Source organism: Bos indicus x Bos taurus, chromosome 19, assembly GCF_003369695.1.
Source record: "Bos indicus x Bos taurus breed Angus x Brahman F1 hybrid chromosome 19, Bos_hybrid_MaternalHap_v2.0, whole genome shotgun sequence".
Classification (NCBI taxonomy): domain Eukaryota; kingdom Metazoa; phylum Chordata; class Mammalia; order Artiodactyla; family Bovidae; genus Bos; species Bos indicus x Bos taurus.
This window is the reverse complement of record NC_040094.1, coordinates 12,673,179-12,692,792: the sequence shown is the minus strand read 5'-3', so window position 1 is coordinate 12,692,792 and position 19,614 is coordinate 12,673,179. Positions and strand designations below refer to the sequence as shown.

Below are 19,614 nucleotides of genomic sequence, written 5' to 3'. Positions count from 1 at the left end.
GAGGGAGGAGGGGAGGGAGCTGAGGCCCCGAAGTGCAGCCTCGGAGATCAAGGGCCCGCTCCAGAACCGGGATGCGTCCGGCCCCGAGGGCGCGGCGGGCAGCGGGACCCTGACCCAGCGGCCCCAAGTCGGAGTCCCGGCTGACCCGGGCTCCTCGGACCCGGGCTTGCAGTGGACCTCGGGCCGTGGGCACCAGCGCTTGCGGCAGAGCAGTTAGGGTGAGTGAGGGTCCCGGCGTGGGTGAGGGTGAGCAGGGTGTTGCGGGACAGGGGGCCACCCCAAACCAGGGTGAGGCTGCAAGGTGGAGGAAGATGAGCTGGAAAGGGGGCGAGTAACGGGACCGGGGTAAGAACCTCGGGGGCGGTCAGGGCGGCAAGAGGGCGGCGCGAAGTGTTTTCCGATCCGGCTGCCGCCTCGGCCCGACTCCCAGCGGTCGTGGCTCAAGACCTCCTCTCCTCCGAGCAGCCGGGCGAATTGGGTCTGAGGACCCAAGAGCATAGGGAGGACAGCGCCAACGCCAAAGGAACAAGGTTAGGATGAGACAAGCAGAGCGGTGGTCTTGAAATTGGTGTTTGCAGAAGAAGAAAGGCCAGGGTTGAGGGCCCGGTACTTGGCGAATATCGATGTGGAAATGTGTGTGATGAGAACACTGGACTTCAGAGCCTTTGATGCAACAGGGTCGTCAAAATTAAAGCAAGGAGCATCATATATAAATAATGATCCATGATCAAGAATTACCAAAATATAAGCCATTACCCAAAAAGCAGGGCTAAACGGCATAACTAACAGAGTACTCGGGACTTTAAAACCACAATAAAATAATAGTCATTCTCAAAACGAAGTGAAAACTGTAACCCCAAATTTGAAAGAATCATAGACAAAGTGATGGAACAATGTGAGAAGAATGTTAAAATCAATAGTATTAAAATCAATAGCAATAGGATAAGAAAGAGCAATAGTGTCAAAATGATAAAACCGTAGGAAAAAGGTGAACAATGAAAATACTAATATTAGTATTGACAGAATACTATAATATAATTTATTATTGATGCTATAGTGAATTATTAAAATAAATGTTAACCAAAATCTTAAGAGCAATAGTACTATAAATAAAGACAGCAACAAGAATTGCTAGAGTAATATGACAATTTATGACCAAGGTTTTAATAGTCCCAACAACAGTATAAATAATGATAGAGTAATAAGAAGTAGTGTACCAATGTGATGAAAAAGAATCAGAGTATTAAGAGCTACAACAATATGACAAATTATGACAAAGTAACAAGAAGTAATGATGTGGTGAAAAATAACTAGCGAATTAAGATCCATAACATTACAAATAATGACAAAGTAAAGAGATATTGTAACAATGTGATGAAGAATACCTGGAATATTATGAACAATCCTAACAAAACAAGTAACGGTAAAATAACAAAAAGTATTATACGGATGTGAAGAAAATTAATGTGAATATTGAGAACAATAATATTATGTTATGGTAAAAAATTATGGAAACTGTGACCAAGAACAGAGACTGAAGAACCAGCCACGGAAACATTTTAGGGATACAGAGTAAAAATAATAATAGATTAACATGACCTATTGGAAGACTGTATTTAATGATTGCCTAAGTATTAGTACAATACTAATAGAATTACTAACGTGCCAGGAGGCCCTAGAATGATGTGACAGGAAAGCCATAACAACATATTTGATAATGGTGAATTAACAAATCAAACCAGTACTTTAACCATACAGTATTAAAAATAAAAGCACTAATAACTAGTGTGTGATAGGATAGTTTTAATGTTATTGAACTGGCCAGAATACTACTCTGATAATAAAGATAATTAAAATGCTTAAAATAGTATAAACTATTAACAATTCCCCCGACACAAGAAAAGTATCACCAGTAATCTAGAAATGGAAAGAAAAATGCTATCCTTAGAAAACGAGACAGCTGAAAAGTGACGGACCCAAGCGCACAGGGCGCGGAGCCGACCGGCCGCGCCCGCAGAGGGCTCTAGGAGCAGGGCGAGCGCCGGCCGCGGCCCTCGGCTGATGCCGGACCTGCTGGTACCCGAGTCCCAGCGCGCCGGGGCTAGGGGTCCGAGCGGACCGGACCTCGGGTCTGCTCGTGCCTGGCGGGAAGACAAGGAAACGAGCGGGGAGCTCCAGGGAAGGCGAATCGTCGGGATGTCGGAATGTGGCTGCGTGGCTGAGAGACAAGGAAGAGGCGAACCTCGAGTTTGGGAAGGAGAGCCCCGCACAGCACTCGTCCCTCGCTAGGACTGGAGCTCAGTGACCGCGGGCCGCGGATATGCTCCGCACGGGGCAGCACCGAGAGAGTGCGGCGCAAGTCGCGGGGCATCGCGTGACAAGTGCCCCGCAGGGGACCTAGCGGCCAGGAGAGCATCTCACCAGGCGGTCCCTCCCGCCCCCGTGGGCCGCCACACCTGGACCAGCTGACCCCGGGGGCGCATCCAGGCTGACCCCAGATATAATCGGAACCAACGCCTTGGGCCAGAGCGCATAACCACCCTCGTTGTGGTGGTGCGGTGTCCCCTTGCGTGGGGTCTCCTGGGTTTCCAGGCTCAGTCCCGCAACTCGCCTGTGGGCCAAAGACCGTGGTGGAGTTGGCTATGCCCCGCGGGCCTGCCTCCTCCGTGCCTGTGGCTCAAGGACCGGCAGGGCTGTCAGCCTTATCTTTATGGGCTTTTCCCAGCCCCAACTGGCCCCGGCCCCTTTTTATCTCCTCGGTTGCACTTGGCTTGTTTACTTTGTGAGGCCCTGGGAGCCGATGTCTAGGCCTGAGATGAGGAGGCCAGTGGATGAGAGGCCTGGGCCGTGGAATGCCCAGAGAGATCCTGGGGAGGACAGAAAGAAGGTAGGAGGAGAAAGGGGGAACATTTGGTCACAAAAGAGGCAGCTGGACATTTAGAAAGCCTCCCTAGAGCTTGCCCAGATCCAGATGAAGGGAGAAGAGCTAGGTGGTGGAAAGGAGAAGCAGAGATAATGCAGGGTTGCGCCCATGATAGAGGCAGGACAGGCAGGTCCTTGCAGACTGGGCTCTCATCCTGACATCCCCGGACCAGCTTCCAGAAGGAAGCAGGCACATGAGCAAGAGGGTGAATAGTCCTAGTTGCTTGGGGAAGGGGCAGGACTAGGCTGTGCTGGTGAACTGGGCCCACCCAGCTGACCTGGTCCTTAGCTGGGAGGGGTCTGGGTCCTTTCCCCAAAGCAGAGCCCTTTGTAACTAAAAATGTGAGTGACTGAACCAGCCAGTGTGCACGTGAGGGCACGGCTGGAGTGTCCCTGGCTGAGTTTAGGGCCTGAATCAGAGCGACCCTAGGAAAATGTGGCTCCTTGGGTGACTTCCCAGCTGTGTCTGGGTGTGAGTATGTGTGTGCATGCGTGGGTGGGTTCCGCACAGGTGGCGAGGGGAGTGGGAATGTGCAGGAGGGAAACCCTTTGGTTCAGGAATCATCTACCTGGCTGCAGTCTGAGGGAAGGGGGTGAGCCAGGGCCTGAGAGGCCACTCCATAGGGAGGCCCTCTCTGCTGGTGTGGAGCCCCGGAACATGGGCCCTACCCTCCAGGCCTGACTCTCCTCTCCTCTGGCTCAGAAAGGGTCCTAGCTGCCCTGGGCCAAGAGGGAGCCTGGACCCCAGTGATGAAGGATCAGCCGAAAAAGAACCAGGCTTCAGACTCCACTGGAGCCCAGCAGGAGGAGGGACTCGGGGTGCAGCTGGGGCCATGCCGAGAGGGCGGTCCTTCCCCCAGACCTACTCAACGCACAGCCCCACACCCAGGGGCAGGCAGGACCTTGAACCGCGCACAAACCCTCACAGGTCCAGACCCCCAGACCCGGAGGGAGGAGGAAAGGGTCCTGCCCCCCATGTGTTTTCCCTCCTCCAGCTCAGGAGGGGGCGGGGTCCACGTGCGCCAGGGCCGAACCCCCGCCACGGCCAGGTTCCAGAGGGCTGCGGGGTCCCGGGTGAGTGTGGACCGGGGCATGTGACCCGTGTGTGCTGTGCCCACAGGAGATGCTGCAGGATAAAGGCCTGTCGGAGAGCGAGGAGGCCTTCCGGGCCCCGGGAGCCGCGCTCGGCGAGGCCAGCGCCGCCAGCGCCGCCAACGCTGCCAACGCCCCGGAGCCCGCGCTGGCCGCGCCAGGCCTCAGCGGAGCCGCGCTCGCCAGCCCCCCGGGCCCTGGCGCCGACGTCGCCGTCGCCACTGCCGCCGCCGAGCAGGTAAGGGCCCGGACGGCCGTCGCGTGGAGGTCGGGCGTCGATCTGTCTGCAGGGCCACCAGCGTCTGTCCAACCCGCCCCAGTACGGGCAGGACTGCCGCGCTCCCCCAGGCAGGGCGCCTTCTCTGCCTTTCGTCCTTCCTCCACTTTGCGCCCTCGAGGCTGCTCTGGGACAGGCGACAGGGGGGACCCCGCAGCGCAGCGAGCCCGGGAAAAGGGTCCGGCGCCTCGACCTCGAGAGGACGAGAGGCGAAAGCCTTGGGACCAGGTGGGGAGAGTGGCCCCTGGTCCGGTGGCTGCGGGAATCCGTCCAGCTCCGGGGGACGGATGTCACCGTGACCCTGTGCACGCCCTCTGCCTGTGCGGGTCTGCAGGCCGCGTCTGCGGGTCCTGCGCTGTCGGTCGGGGGCAGAGGTGCCCCTCCTGGGTCGGTGTGTCTGCCCGCAAGTCTGGCCCTGTTGGGTAGAGTGTTTATGTTTGTGTAGGAGTGTGTCGTTGACCCAGGCAAGGTCGGTTTGCGTGTCTTCTGTGGGCCCGTCTGTAGGTGCAGCTCCGAAGTAGGGAGATTCACTGATTACATTCACATTTTAAAAAATTCACCAATGGAACAGAACCATTTTGTGAAACGAAATCTGCCAGGACTCCAGGAGCCTGGGCTCCTAGCAGGGCTGGCAGTGTCCTGCTTGGCCCCTTGGGCCTGTGTCCCCCTTTCTGAGGGCTGCGCCTGTAGCCGTGGGCAAGGCCGACATGAGTCCCTCCCTGCCCTCCCTAGACCATCGAGAACATCAAGGTGGGCCTGCATGAGAAGGAGCTCTGGAAGAAGTTCCACGAGGCGGGCACCGAGATGATCATCACCAAGGCTGGCAGGTCAGCGCTGGTTTTCCTTCGGGGTGGGTGACAGACGGGGGCAGTGGGGATCCCCAGGGGCTCTCTTAGCAGCCCCCTAGATCTTTAGCCCAGAGGACAACAACCCAGCCTCCTCCGCCATTCAGGCCTTAGCTCCTGGTCTGCCGGAGCTTCCGAACTGGCCGCGGGCAGCCGGTAGGGAACTGCACCATCGGGGAGCGGCGGGGACTGGAGGCAGGGGCGGGGCAGTATTATGCAAATGAAATGCAAATTCGGGTCACGCCGCCGGAGGTCCCAGCTCCAGAACTTTTGGGCTCTGGGGGTCTGGGGGTGGGGGTGCAGCTTTGTCCTCCTCCTTTTGGGGACCTGCCCAGTTGCTCAGGGTTGCATTGACTGGGGACTCGGAGATGCCCCTCCACAGATGGAGGAAGGGGACTGGACCATGTTTTCCTATTTCCCTAAATTTTGTGGGGTGGGGTGGTGGGGAGCGTGAACCCCAAGCCTCTCATCTCACGGGTGCCGCTCGGCCGTTGCCGGTCCCCTTCAGCCAAGGAGAAGGCACCGTTCGGCCCTGTGTGTGTGTGTGTGTGTTGTTCGGGGAGCAGTCCTCGGGTGGCTGCCAGAGAGGGATGATTTATAAAGTGGAAACATCTTTAAAATGCGCTGGTGTGTCTGTGGGAGAGACCTGGGAGGAGAGGGAGAGAGGAGGAAGCCGCGGACCCAGGCAGGATGGAGACATTCGCTGGGGTGGCGCGGCCGGGTGGGGCTGGAACCGCGAGGAGGAGGGCCGTTATCTGGTGAAGGGGGCTTGCTGCAGACCAAACCTGGAGAAAGTTCAGGTTCAGGAGTCCCTCCCCTCTACTCTGCCTCCTCCACCAGCTCACACTCGATTTTGGTCTCCGGGGTACAGTTTAGGTGTGAAAATGTCCCTTTGTCTGGCCGTGGGCCCCTAGCTGAGTTTTCTGAGGAATAAGACGGTGAAGCATCAGGCGCCAGGAATGTGGAATCCAACTTGGGGACTTCCGGTTCCGCTCACCTCCTTCCATCTGTGCAACCCTCCGGCCAGGTATTTTAGGGTCTCTGCTGTCTCCTCATTTCCATCTATAAAATAAGAGGTCTTTGTACAGTTGCCTGTAAAGCCCTAGCACAGCTCCTGGCACATGTAAGCACACGGTAAATCTAGCGAATGCCGTTCATCACAATTAGGGAAATGTCTGGCATTTACTCAGCGTTTTTCTTCTCCTTTTTAGAGAACTTCCGCCGAACCGCTTAGGGAATGATGCGTCAAAGAACATAAAAAGCTGGTGGTTTGCTGTACACAGGGTAGGGGTGCTGGGTCCTTCCAGTCTGCCCACTGACAGGCCTTGCAAAGTTTCTTTTGTTTTGTTGGGGTGGGGTCTGGGCACTTCCCTGCCCTCTTGCCTAAGTCAGGGAGGTGGTACGGCCATCCAGGGCTTCTATCAGGGGAAGGAACAAGATGTCAGGGCTTGAGTTTGCTGCACTTGGCAATGGGGAGGGAAGATATATTGGGGGATGTGGTGATGAAGGGGGTGCCTCATGGAGCATTCACTGAGGACAGTGGGGGTGTCACAAGCCCTGCCTTATCCTAGCTGTGTGCACTTGGGGTAGTCCCCAAATTTCCTGTGGCTCAGAGGTATTTGTTCAAACCTGCCGTTCTTTCTGAGATTCAAACCAGGGATTTTGTGAGCAGTGCTTGGTAAATTGCTAAGTGGATTATAGGTGTGACTGGGAGAGGTGGTTATTTCTTGTTACTGCTGGGATGTAGGGAAGGAAAGAAGAGAAAGATCCAGAACTTCCATTTTTAGGCTGCAGAAATAACCTTGTCTCTTGAAAATGAATGGCCGGCATGCTCTTTGGGCATGCCTGGCCCCTGCCTTTTTAAACAAAAGGCATTTGTGATTCTCCTCAGTGGGGTTTCCTGCACCTGCATGAGGCCTCCTCCCTCCCTCTCCCAACACACACACACACACACACACACACACATCCCACATTTCCAGAGGTGACTGGCTTCAGGCAGATATTTGTGCCTGATCCTAATGGAGGCTTAGAGATGGACCTCAGGGAATGATGATAATAATTTTTAAATGGCCGTGATGATGTTGGCCAATTAAGGATCCATCGTAGTCTTTCATTTCTCTGGCAGAAAGTTTTCCTTGCACCAGCCTAGTGCTTAGGAAAGTCACTAGCCTCATCCCCTGCCAGCACGGTTCTCACAGCACCCCCTGCCTAGCTGCCCACTGGCTTCAGAGACCACTTTCACCGCTGGGACCCCTGTGTCCGCCTCCTCCTCCCGCCTCCCACCCACACAGCCTTGGAAGGCAGCTTGCTTTGCTCGGGCTCCTGGCTCCTCCGCATTCTGTCCAGTGCCTCTCCCTGTTTTCTTCTTTGTGCTCTGTACCATCGGCCTTCCTGGGACACTTCTGTTTCTCGATATCTCTCCTGAACCTTGAATCATACAGTCCTAGACTGCCTGAGCTGGAGAACCAAGAGAAGGTAAACCCGACCCCTGAGAAGGGGAGGCATTTGGCGCTTGCCCATAGAAGCAGAGTTAGGCAGTTAGCAGGTTCTACACAAGCCAAGAAGTGATGCCCCGCCCCCCGAATGAAACCCCGACTTTGAGAAATCCCCTTGGTTGCTTGTTTATGGGGGCCTGCTCAAAGCGGAGTTCTTGTGCTGCCATAGAGACCCTGGCTGGTTAGGGGCACGACTGCTCTCTGGTTGAAGGAGAGGGGCTGGAGAAAAGGAGCCCGAATGTTCTCAAGCCAGTGTGAGTCCTTAGTTATGCCTTAAGCCCTCGAAGAGCTGACGGCCAAAGGGAAACAGGGTCTCCTTCATCGGACAGTGACTTTAAGTTCTCCGACAACGCGAGAGGGTGAATACCATGCCAGCCACAGTTCAAGACAGCCGATTTCTGAATGCTCACGAAGCCCTGATGTCGAGTGTCAAATGGGGCCAGAGTGTTCTCTAAGCCTCTCAGAAGGCTGAACCCAGAGAGTTTATGCCCTTAACTGCAGACAGCAGGGTCCTCTCTGCTACCTCACATCTCTGCCAAGCTTGATCCATGTGAGAAACTGCCTTTTCTCCCAAACACAGATAAAAGTGAGCTCCACAAAATTTAAATAAAAACCTCCCCAATATGAAAATTTCCTAACCGTCTGACTGCTCTACTCCTAGGTCATGGTTTTGCCACCAGATAAATCTCTACTATCAGCCTTCATAGCCTGTTGAGTTCAATGTTGCTTGTGTTAGTGACAGTGAATTTGTGTTTGAAAAATGAACTACTGATGAGAACTCCTGTTGAACCTGTATTGTTTGTTATTCTGAGGCAAGGATTTGGCCCGGCTTAATCCGGGGCTTCAAAGCCAATTGCCCTCGCTCTGTATACAGAGCGTCAGAGCCCAGTGGCGTGGGTGATAAGAGAAGTAAGGGTTGAAGACACTGGGAAAGTGGGTTGGGGAGAGAGTGCTTTGATCTCTTTCTAAAGTATTTTCTGAAAGCAAAAGTCTATCAGAAGGAAGTGTCTTCAAAAAAAAAAAAAAATCTCAGAGAACCAACTGGTCTTCCAAAACAGCATCCATTCCACACACCCTCTTTCCTGCCCCCATCTTAGGGAAAATATTTCTGAAAAATGCTTTGAGTGAAGTAGAAAACTCTGTGCATGTGTGTGTGAGTGTGTGAATGTGTGTGTGTGTGTGTGTTAAGTGGAAATAAATTACATTGCTCTGTCCATTGCTCTCAGAAATCATTTGGATACAAAAGCTTTGGTCTCAGTATTAAATGGCACCCCCTACCTCCCACCCCCAAACTCAGCCTTAGTTGCTGGGCCCCAGCCTGTTCCCAACACACCCAGAATTCTTCTTTAAGACCCTCAGACACTAGGGACAGAAAATAGATGGGGTTTTCTGTGGACCCCCTACCCTTTTCCTAAAGCCCTTTCCTTTCAAACTCTGGCCTCTGTGTGTGTGTACACATCTTTATGATATATACACACATATATAATTTTTAATGTCAATTTTATTGAAGTGGAACATTCCTGCAGAAAAGTGAACAAGTCTTAATTGTACAGCCCTATGGACTTCTACAAACTGAACACACCGGTGTTACCACCACCCGGATAAAGAAGCAGAACATTACTGACCCCCCAGCATCCCTCGTCTGCCCTCCCAGTCACCACTTCTCCCCACCTCAAAAGCCTTCTCCAGGCTTCTCACGCCTTGGATTTGATTTTGCACCTACATAGCTGCTCCTAGGATTCCTGAGCCCCAGGAAGCTGGGACTGCAGTGGACTTGGAGTTTGGGGTCCCCAGTGATTGGAGAGAATCTGTCCAATCCCCCAGGTCCTCTCTTCCCTGCTACCCCAGCTCCTTGCAGGATTGGTGGGGAGGGAACAGGTCAGCACCTTGAATTTGGCCACCCCCTTGGGCCCAGACCCGGGCACCCCACAGCTCTCTGAGCCCAGATGAAACTTGTTGGCCCCTCTCTCAGCATTGTTTGTATTTACTGGTTCGTTGCCAAAATCCAAATGCCCCAGACCCTTGCCCCGCACCCCGAAAGCCTCCAACACTGAGAAACGTCCAAGGAAGCTTGTTTTTAGCAGTTCATTCTAAAACCATTTCCTAGTATGGTAGATAAGGCTCCAGGCCCGCACCCTTCCACAGCCTGTTTCATGATCAGAGGAGAAACCCCCAGGCTTTCATCTCCTCCCGGCCTGGCAGGACAGGCGGCTTGTTTATCCCCTGGCGGAGCGGTTTCCGCGAGGTCCCCCAGAGTGCCCCAAGGGGGCGGGGACCCAGAGCCGGGAGAGGGGGACCGGCCTCGGAGAGGAGGCCCGCGGTGCACGTGCAAGGGGTGTGGAGGGGCGCAGGGAGCGGGCAGGACAGAAGGCTTGCGGAGCCCGCCTCTGGGTGGCTGCGGGTGCTGGGCACAGGTGAGACAGGGCTTCCCTGCCAGCCAGGTGCCAGGGCTGAGCGCCACACGGGCTGCTCAGAGTCACGTCTCCCCTCCCTGTCCCTCTGAGGGGTTCACTTCCCCCCAAAGGGGTTGGTTTTCAGGTATCTTTTTTCCATCCTAAATCACAGAAGCAGTTCAGAGGGTTTCATCTGTGGTTTCATCTGTTGCAACCGAGAGGACCTGTACAGTACAGGGGGAGTCCAGGGCAAGTCGCGGCTCCCAGGCCAGCCTGGCCCCTGTGGCCTGAGTCCTGCCCTTCTGGGGCACACTCCCATGCCAGGCCTCTGGGCTCCAAGCTCAGCCCCTCTGGAACCAAAGGGCAGATGCCATCAGCTGGGGCAGCAGGCTGGCAGGCTGGTGTGCCTCACTTTCTTCCTTCGCCTTTTGCACACAGCAGGCCCTTTATCCTTCTGGAGCCCCTTAGGTGGGGAGATGAGGGGGCCCAGGGTCCCCAGTGCCTGCGTCCTCCGTGGTCCAGAAACAGCTACCACACCAGACCTCAGAGAGATGAAAATACCTGTTTCCACGAAGGCAGGGGTGCTCACTGAGCCCGGGCCTGCTCATCCTGGAGCAGAGGACCTTTGAATCCGCCCTGAGACCACCTACCTCATCCTCCCTTCTGACTTCTGAGGGCTGCTGCCCTCGGAAGAGGGGAAAGGGAGGCAGAGGCTAGGAGACACCTTCCTGCCCTGCCCCAACTCACTCAGAACCTCCTGAAGGCTATTATCAGCTGGGAACCCAGTCCACATCCAGCTTCCAGGAGAGGCCAAATCACAGGACAGCGGCCCCAGGCCTTGAGCAGCTGAGCACAGGCTGCTCGCCTGCCTCCTAAGAAGTACCAGTCATGTTAGCCTGGCCTCCTGAGCTGCTGAGATGAACTGCAGTAGGGAGGGCCTTCCCTGGCGGGCCAGGGGTGAAGACTTCACCTTCCGATGCGGAGGGTGTGGGTTTGATGCCTAGTTGAGGAGCTGGGATCCCACATGCCTTGGGGCCAAAAAACCACAACATAAAACAGAAACAATATTGTAACAAATTCAATAAAGACATCAAGAAAATGTTTTAAAAAATGTGGTAGGGAGTAGAAGGGGAAAAATAGGATCTAGTACCCCACTGCCCCCCGCCACCAACCTAGATTATAAAGACTGTGGCAGTGGCTGCCCACTTTGTGGTCACCGGCCGGGGGGTGGGGGTGTGGGGGGAAGCCGGGGCTGTCCTCTGCTGTTGCCACCTGGAGTGATTGCAGGAGAAACAGGCCAAGTATAGGCCCTGATGCCGGGAGAGCCCCAAGTCACTCGGTGGCTGTTTCTGTAGCCCTTGCAAAATGGTAGCCTGCAGGGGACAGGATTCTTGGCCTTCCCCCAGGGCGTGGGGGGAGCTGAGGCAAGTGCTGCCTCTCTCCCTCCCCTTCAGTCTCAGGCCCACCCGGGGGTGAGGCCGGGCCAGGAACCAGGGGGGTGCAGGCTCCAGCTGCGCCCCCAGGGTTGGGCAAGGGGCTGGTAAGCAGGAGGCAGGGTTGGGTCTCCGAGTCCTCTCGCTCTGCCCGTTCTTGGAGAGGGGGTGGGGTGGACATTCGAAAATGCTTTCAGTTGACATCTGAGACAAATTCTTCCACACAGTTTATAAGTCCCTAGACTTGCAGCGAGAACTTCCCTCCTCCCTTCAGGCACGCACACATGCACGCATGCGCACTCCGCCGGGTCCGCAAACTCAAGTGCTCGGGCACACACAGGGTCACGCTGCTCCCGCACCCCGGGCCCCTGGCAAGGCTCTCAAGGGCCCGTCCTTCAGCCAGGGAGGGTACAGAGGCCAGGGCACCCTCTGCCTCAGGGTCCTGGGCTTGCTGTAGGGTCTGCGGGCTTGGGGGCGGGCCTTGATCCCTTCTAGAAGCCCTGCCCTGTCGAGGTAAGCTGGTTCCACGTTGATGCAATGGAAGACTCTGGTCATCTGTTCGTGAGGCGCTTAGGACAGCTTCTCTCGAGGGTCCCTGTGCTGTCTCTTGGCTTCGTGAAAGCCAGAGGTCCCCTGTTGGCTTTCCAGAGTGGACCGCCTGGGCACTCTACTGGCTCTGGGGATCTGGGTCCCAGTTGCCTTGGTTTGTCCTGCTGGATTTGAATCCTGCATCTCTTGGAGACATCTTTGTAAAAGGTCAGCTAGGAAGCGTGCGAGGTTCTGATGAGGACTGTGAGGAAGTTCCTCGCTGGGGAAGTCCAGGGTCAGGGACCTGGTGACTGGGGGAGGGATAGCCCACAGGTATGTGTACATGTTGCTGTAGGTGTGGGTGCGCTGAGCGGTCCGACGTAGTGGCCCTCTCCAAAACGTCCCCTGAGCCTCAGGGTCCTGGACAGTTTCAGCATGGGCTGCAGGAACTGGAAGACTTTCTTTTTGATGAGTCTGTTTTCATGGAGGTCAGTCATACCACCGGTCTTCAGAGGAAGGAGAGCAGTCAGGGTCAGTGGTAAGAGCCAAAAGTGGACTCGTTCAGTCCACCCAGCAACCTATGAGATGGGTGTATTGACAACGTCCCCACTTTGGAGTGGAGAAGGAAATGTCAACCCACTCCAGTATTCTTGTCTGGAGAACTCCATGGATGAAGGAGCCTGGTGGGCTATAAGCCATAGGGTCACAAAGAGTCAGACATGACTGAGCAATGAACGCTTTCACTTTCTTTCACCACTTTAGAGATAGGGAAACCAAGGTGTAAAACATCCAAGCCAGTTGCCCAAGGCATCGTGGTTTGTCAGTGGTGGGGCCAGGCTGTGGACCGCGGCAGGGTGGTTCTAGAAAACCATGCTCTTCTCCTCAAGGTTCCTGGACTGACCTTCCCTGAGACCCAATTAGTGTGCACAGGCCCAGACAAGGCATTCACAGGGATAAACACCTCTTCTCCACACACAGCAGGCATCCAGAGACCCCACAGCACTCTCCTGCAAGTTAGTTTGAGGCTGGGGGTTTGTTTCCATAGAGACATGACCCAGAGGTGGCATCTCATGGACCATAAAGGAAGCTGCCAGGGATTCCCAGGTCTTCTGCTCTGGTCCCCTGGAATGACCCCCTGGAACTTCTGTTGTGTATGGATGACAGACAGGAGGGAGATGAAGGCAGCCTGGTTGGTGTTGAAGTCCTGAGCAGGGTCTCTGTGCTTCAGCTGCTCACAGCCACAGTCTGATAACTGCAGGGGCTCAGAGGAGCGGCTTGTGCAGCCCTTTCCTTGTAGGGGAGGTGGGAGGGGCTGGCCAGAGAGGGAAGCGATTTACACAAGGTCACGAAGCTCAGACGGGCCAAGATCTCGCCTGCCTGCTCTGTGCCGTCCCTCCCTCCCAGTGCTCTGTCCCCGCCCCTGCCTCACCCCTCGGCTTCCCCCAGGAGGATGTTCCCCAGCTACAAGGTAAAAGTCACGGGCATGAACCCCAAGACCAAGTACATCCTGCTGATCGACATCGTCCCAGCGGATGACCACCGCTACAAGTTCTGTGACAACAAATGGTAAGAACCTGGGACCCTACGTCACCTGCCTTCCCACTCATGCACACTCGTCCCCTGCCTGCCATGTGGTCTGGGGACTCACCAGTTAGTCCCAGTGACTGGCCAGATCCGCAGGCTCAGGCACCGGGCTTGCCGAAGCCACAGGGTTGTCTGCACACCTGCTGCAGATGGGGCGGGGGCTGGGGTGAAAACGAGCCACAGTGTTTGGGTCTCTGATGGATCTCAAGGGTCTGCGCTCTCCCCACGGCTGTGGACACCCGAGGGTGGGTGACTGGGCTGTGGGGTGATGCATGAGCCCCAGCGCAGGGCGGGTTTAGGCTCTGACAGGGCTGTGCTGGAGGTGGGGGTACAGCAGAAGGTAAGAGCCATTTTCCTTGGGGGCCTTGACAGTCCATACTTAGGTCTTGGACTGTGAATCTCTCTCCTGTCTCTCCACCCCCTTGCTCCTGCTTTTTTTTAATTCTTGTATTGTGTGTTTTTTTAAGTACTCTTTATTGGAGTGCAGCTGCTTTACGATGTTGTGTTAGTTTCCACTGCGGAGCAAACTGAGCCAGCCAGACATACACATCTATCCCCTCCCTTTGGACTTCCTTCCCGTTCAGGTCGCCAGAGTACAGTAGAGCTCCCGGTGCCACACAGCACGTTCTCATTCATTATCAGTTTTACGTATAGCACCAGTAGGGTATAGGTGTCACCCCCAATCTCCCAGTTCCTCCCACCCCCACCCACCCCAGGACCCTCCCTCTTAAGCTGCATGTCCACCATCCAGGGAGAGCAGGCAGGTTAAAGGCTGAACCCAAGCTGGGACCCAGTAAATGAAGGCGGTTTTTCCTGGGCCATCCTGTTCATGTTCCCCATCTGCCCCCGGAGCCTAGGACAGCTCCCGAGGAGAAAGAGGGAGGGATGAATGAATCCGCAGCCCAGCATGTGAGTGTGGCTGTGTGGGGTAAGAAGGTCGCAGAACCCGAGCCCAGGAGGCCAGGTTTGGTGGCCGGGTCCTGCCAAGAGCTCAGTTCTGTTCTTTCTCTGGGCTGGTTTAGCACTCAGGGCAGATTCTCCCTGAGCGGACAGCTACCAGCTAACTTCTCACCATTGTTTTGGGGGCAAGCAGTTTGAAAATCGTCTCTGTCGTCTGAGAAGCTACCTCCAAATAATGTTATTTCTAACATGTAAGAAGTGTAAATACAGCCCAGACACGGAAGTGCCTAAATCTCCCCATGACACACTTGTGATTAGCCCCTTCAAATAAACCATCACATTTCTCTACGATTTCCCTTTCTCTCTCTACTGCAGTGAGATACGGGAGGTTCAGGACAGCTGTCCCTCCCAGCACTGTCTCCTCTGCCTCCCCGCCTTTTACCCCCAAAGCCCTAAATGGACTGTGCGGTTGGCACCAGCAGTGATGTGGTTCTGGGGATTTGCTTTTGTGGGGTGGGAGACAGGTTCAGGCCTCTGGGGATTTGCTTTTGTGGGGTGGGAGACAGGAAATCTGGGCCCTCCAAGACCGCAGGACAATCACCAGCCGCGGCTTCTCCACCCTCTGTTGGCAGGATGGTGGCAGGGAAGGCTGAGCCGGCCATGCCTGGACGGCTGTATGTGCACCCGGATTCTCCTGCCACGGGGGCCCACTGGATGCGGCAGCTGGTCTCCTTCCAGAAGCTGAAGCTGACAAACAACCACCTGGACCCCTTCGGGCATGTAAGCAGGGGGCTGCCTGGCCTCAAGTGTGGGTGCTAGGGCAGGGAGGTGGGGTGCTCAGAGGTGCTCATCTGGAGAATCCATTCTCGGGACCCAGTCCCAGGCGGGTTTATGGGCCAGAGCACAGGGTCTGAGTTCCACAGTAAGCATCCTTCCCCTGGCACTTACTGGCTAGGTAACTTGGGGCAAGTTTCTTAGCCTTTTTGCACCTTAGTTTCCTCAGCCAGAACATGGGGATGACCAGGTGAAAATTAAATGAGATTATACATAAGGCATGTGGCGCCTAAGAGGCTCTAAATGAATGTCAACTATGATGGCTTCCCTTTACCGTTGTAATGAATCTGCCTGCAATGTGGGAGACATGGGTTCAATCCCTGGGTCGGGAAGATCCCCTGGAGAAGGGGATGGCCACCCACTCCAGTATTCTTGCCTGGAGAATCTCACAGACAGAGGAGCCTGGTGGGCTATAGCCCATGGGGTCGCAAAGAGTCGAACACATGACTGAGTAACACTTGATGACAATGACGACATGGATGGACCCACATCTCACAAATCTCAGCTTCAGTTTCCCCAAATCTGGCCTTGCTGGGGCCTAAGACCAGGAGATTGTCTTGAGAAAGAGTCATGGATGAGTTCAGAAGCTTCATCCCTGGCGTCTGCCTGGCCCCGCAGCCGCCTGCCCTGGAAAGGCAGGCCTCGCACTGGCTCCTGTGTCAGCCCCTTCCTGGCCTTGCCCAGGGCCTGGCTCTCACAAGAGCAACTCTGAAACCCCAGGGATGCTGCTGCTGACGCCCCGTCCAGGCTGCTGAAGCTCATTCTTTCCCCAGTCTGGCCCTGGCAGGCCCACAAAAAGCTCTTTATGTGGAAATGTTTAGCTCATACGTGTGGCAAACAGAAGCCTGGGGACCCAGTATCATCTGCCAGGGAGCAAGCCTCGCCCCTCTAGGTTACGCATGGTTACCCTGGAGACACAGGGTGGGGTGTTGATGGAGTGGGTGCCATCGGCTCCTGGATGCGGTTGCCCCGGCTGCACACTCATAACATCTGTGCGGGGCATGGTGGGGGAAGCAGGGGTGGGGGGCATGCAGGCACGTGCCTCTTTTACGCCTCAGTTCTGTTTCTGGGGAGCTGTATGCAAATCAGCACTCTGTGAATCATAGCTCCTTATGGAGAATGCCAGCGATGCGTCCTTTCTGGTTGATGGGTGTGTAATTGGCAAGCAGCAGCTGCTGCTGCTGCTAAGTCGCTTCAGTCGTGTCCTACTCTGTGCGACCCTATAGATGGCAGCCCACCAGGCTCCCCCGTCCCTGGGGTTCTCCAGGCAAGAACACTGGAGTGGGTTGCCATTTCCTTCTCCAATGCATGAAAGTGAAAAGTGAAAGTGAAGTCTCTCAGTCGTGCCCGACTCTTCACGACCCCATGGACTGCAGCCCACCAGGCTCCTCCATCCATGGGGTTTTCCAGGCAAGAGTACTGGAGTGGGGTGCCATTGCCTTCTCCATGGCAAGCAGCTCTTGGTTCTAATTTTCTCAGAGTCTGTTCAGTTCTCTTCTGAGTCATCAGCAATCGATAAACCAACAATTAGGAGAATGCTTAGTTAATATGATCAACTCATAACTTGTCTGTTTTGCAAGCAGCATGGGGTTTTCCCACACAGGGCAGGCAGATGCTGTTGGATGTGTGGGCCCCGAGGACATGCGCCCCTGCAGCCTTCCACAGGGGTGTCAACAGGCCGCCCTCCAAGGGGAAGGGTCAGCCAAGCCCCCACCTCTCAGATCACAGGGTCTTTTATGACCAAGGGCCAGAGAGACTGCTGTTCTGGCCAAGACTCTGCTCATGATCAGCTCCTCTCTGGCCTCCTCTGCTTGGCCAGGCTCTGGGATCAACCTCGAAAGATTAGCGAGGGCCTCCACGGTGGGAGGTGGGGAGCCACATCTCTGCCCACAACTGCACGCACTCACACACTCACACACACAACCCAGGGACCGCCCACTGGGGTGGACAGAGCTGGGCGGGAGGTGGATCCTTGGGTGAGTGACCAGAAATACCCAGGGATCAAAGCTCTGGCGAGAGTTTTAGACACACAGATCGCTCTCATGGTTCCCAGCTGCAGGAATGTCTCTGAGGACCCTTCCACCTCCCTGGACCCCTGCAGAGAGGGCCAGGGGAGGGAGTCAGGTGGTTAAAAAGTGGGGCTTTTTTGGAAGCAGGAGGGTGTGAGCCGGCTTTCGTTGCCCAGCAGTAGGTTTCTCACCCTGGCTTGCTGCTTCAGTGGCTCCTCTGGGGTCCTGAAAGGGTTTGCAGTGGTCTTGAGCAGCCAGTGGGGCTGGCTTGCTGGGCTTGTGATATTGGGGGTGGCTATACTCGCCACACCAGCCTGGGGCCCTCCTCTCCTTGGCGGGGGGGCTATTCCCTGTACTAACTCAGCTTCCTCCCCGGAGGGTTGGGGTGTTAGAGTATCTTCCTTCTCCCCACCCCCACGTTTTCCCAACACGTGCAGTCTGTTGGTTACTGCACCCTCTGTGAGGCTGGAGGGGCTCATGGAGACAAGGTGCTTGTCTCAGGAGCCGGGAGTAACAAAGCACAGATGGACCCCTGCCTTCTGATGCCTAGGCCTGTGCTCCTTTGGCTTCTCCCCCCATCTTTCAGTACCCAGGGCTCCAGCTGTCAGATCTTCAGCAATCTAGAGCATCACTGGAGAGGTCACAGCCTCTGGCCCTGCAGGGAAGGGCTGTGGAGGATGAGCTAACTTCCTAGACATATCAAGGCAAAGTGGCCCATTTGAGCCTTGGCTTTCTGCCCCTTGGTCTGTGCCAACTGGAGCAGTGAGCTCTCCAAGTCGCCCTTCTTGGCTTCTCGGTGCAGGAACCTGGGAAAAAGCCATCTTGTACTGTGAACCTGCCCCTGACAAGTCCTCCCACACAGCTCACCTCCACGCTTTGCCATTTTTCCTAAAAGCTTCCAAACCTTAAGGAACTTTCTCCAGCCAGGTGGACAGTGGACTCCCCACTCAGGATCTCAGAGACATCGGCAGCTGTCTCCCACGTGCCACCCAGCCACCCAGGAGAAGGGTCCAGGGTCAGGAGCCCCTCAGGACATGTGTTCAGAAAAGATAGGATTGGCTTCTGATTAGAAAACTCCTGTGGGTTTTTGCTGTGAGTCCAGGAAAGCCCTCTGTTCTTGAGGGGTAGAGTCAGGGTGTGACCTTTAGGTTCTGGGCATAAGCCAGCAGCAGGGGTGGAAAGGGTTGGTGGCCTGGGACCAGGCTGCTCCAGGTCAGCTTCGCAGCTGTGGCTCTGCTGGCTAAGAAGACACCTGCCTACCTCCCCTCCTGCTCACTGCCCCCTGTCCCCAGCAGGGTCCTGTGCCAGGTGACCACGGGATGGGAAGAGAAGTTGCTCCGAGCACTTGAGGAGAGCCTTGCTAGGCTGGGGCTTGCATCCTGCAGCAGGAGGTGGAGATGGCTGATACCTGGATCTTGCTTTTCTCCTAATCTGGAGGCAGGGAGGGGATGGCTGCATGGTGTGTGTGTGTGTGTGTGTGTGTGTGTGTGTGTGTGTTTAGGGAGATGGCCATCTTCACCACCTCTGTGTCTTGCTTTTCTCCTAATCTGGAGGCAGGGAGGGGATGGCTGCGTGGGTGTGTGTGGGTGTGTGTGTGTGTGTGTGGGTGTGTGTAGGGAGATGGCCATCTTCACTACCTCCTGTGTCTTGCTTTTCTCCTAATTTGGAGGCAGGGAGGGGATGGCTGCGTGGTGGGTTTGTGTGGATGTTTGTGGGTGTGTGTGTGTGTGTGTGTACAGGGAGACGGCCATCTTCTCCACTTCCTGTGTCTCTGGACTCCCACGTTGCCGAGGAGAAAGGTTAGCTTGTGATTGCTCACATAGTCAGTCTGAGCCTTGCAGAGGCTGAGTTAGCCCCAGACTGCGGACGTGGGCTCCCCGGGCCACAGAATGGCACAAGCACCGTCCCCTCAGTCTGCTTCCTCTGCCAGCCGCGGGCCTCTTAGCCTAGTCAGTTACTCCTGAGCCTTGGGATCCAAGCTCAAATGCCACGGCTTCAGGGAGACAGTTTGGGGCCCCCATTATATGCTCTCAGCGCACCACACACTTTTCCATTCGAGTACTTGCCACAGTTATGATTTTATACTTGTTTGTCAACTCTGTTTTTAAATAGGAAATACATTCATATGATTGAAAAATCAATCAGTGAACAAATGAAAAAGGTCTGCAGTGAGCCATCTCCCTCCACTGGTTCCCCATCCACCTAGTTTCTTCCAGCTCTGGCCACAAGGAACCAGTGTTACTAATTTCTTTTCTGTGTTTCTTTTTGCACATGCAGTCAGAATACAGCGTCTCAGATCCCT

At 55.2% G+C, this 19,614-nt stretch overlaps 1 protein-coding gene across 2 annotated transcripts in view; it reads left to right on the top strand.

The window, feature by feature from the left end:
- The first annotated feature begins 263 nt into the window (after positions 1–263).
- The window catches only part of TBX4 (T-box 4), a 31,709-nt gene continuing 12,358 nt past the window's right edge, over positions 264–19,614 (top strand). Inside the window, exons 1-4 of one of the 2 annotated variants that reach the window (XM_027518544.1) lie at positions 264–4,252; positions 5,024–5,118; positions 13,432–13,551; positions 15,102–15,249. In XM_027518544.1, coding sequence (XP_027374345.1) covers positions 4,046–4,252; positions 5,024–5,118; positions 13,432–13,551; positions 15,102–15,249 — 570 coding nt within the window. In that variant the 5' untranslated portion in view covers positions 264–4,045. The remainder of the gene's footprint in view (positions 4,253–5,023; positions 5,119–13,431; positions 13,552–15,101; positions 15,250–19,614) is intronic. The other variant, XM_027518545.1, reaches the window with a different exon arrangement.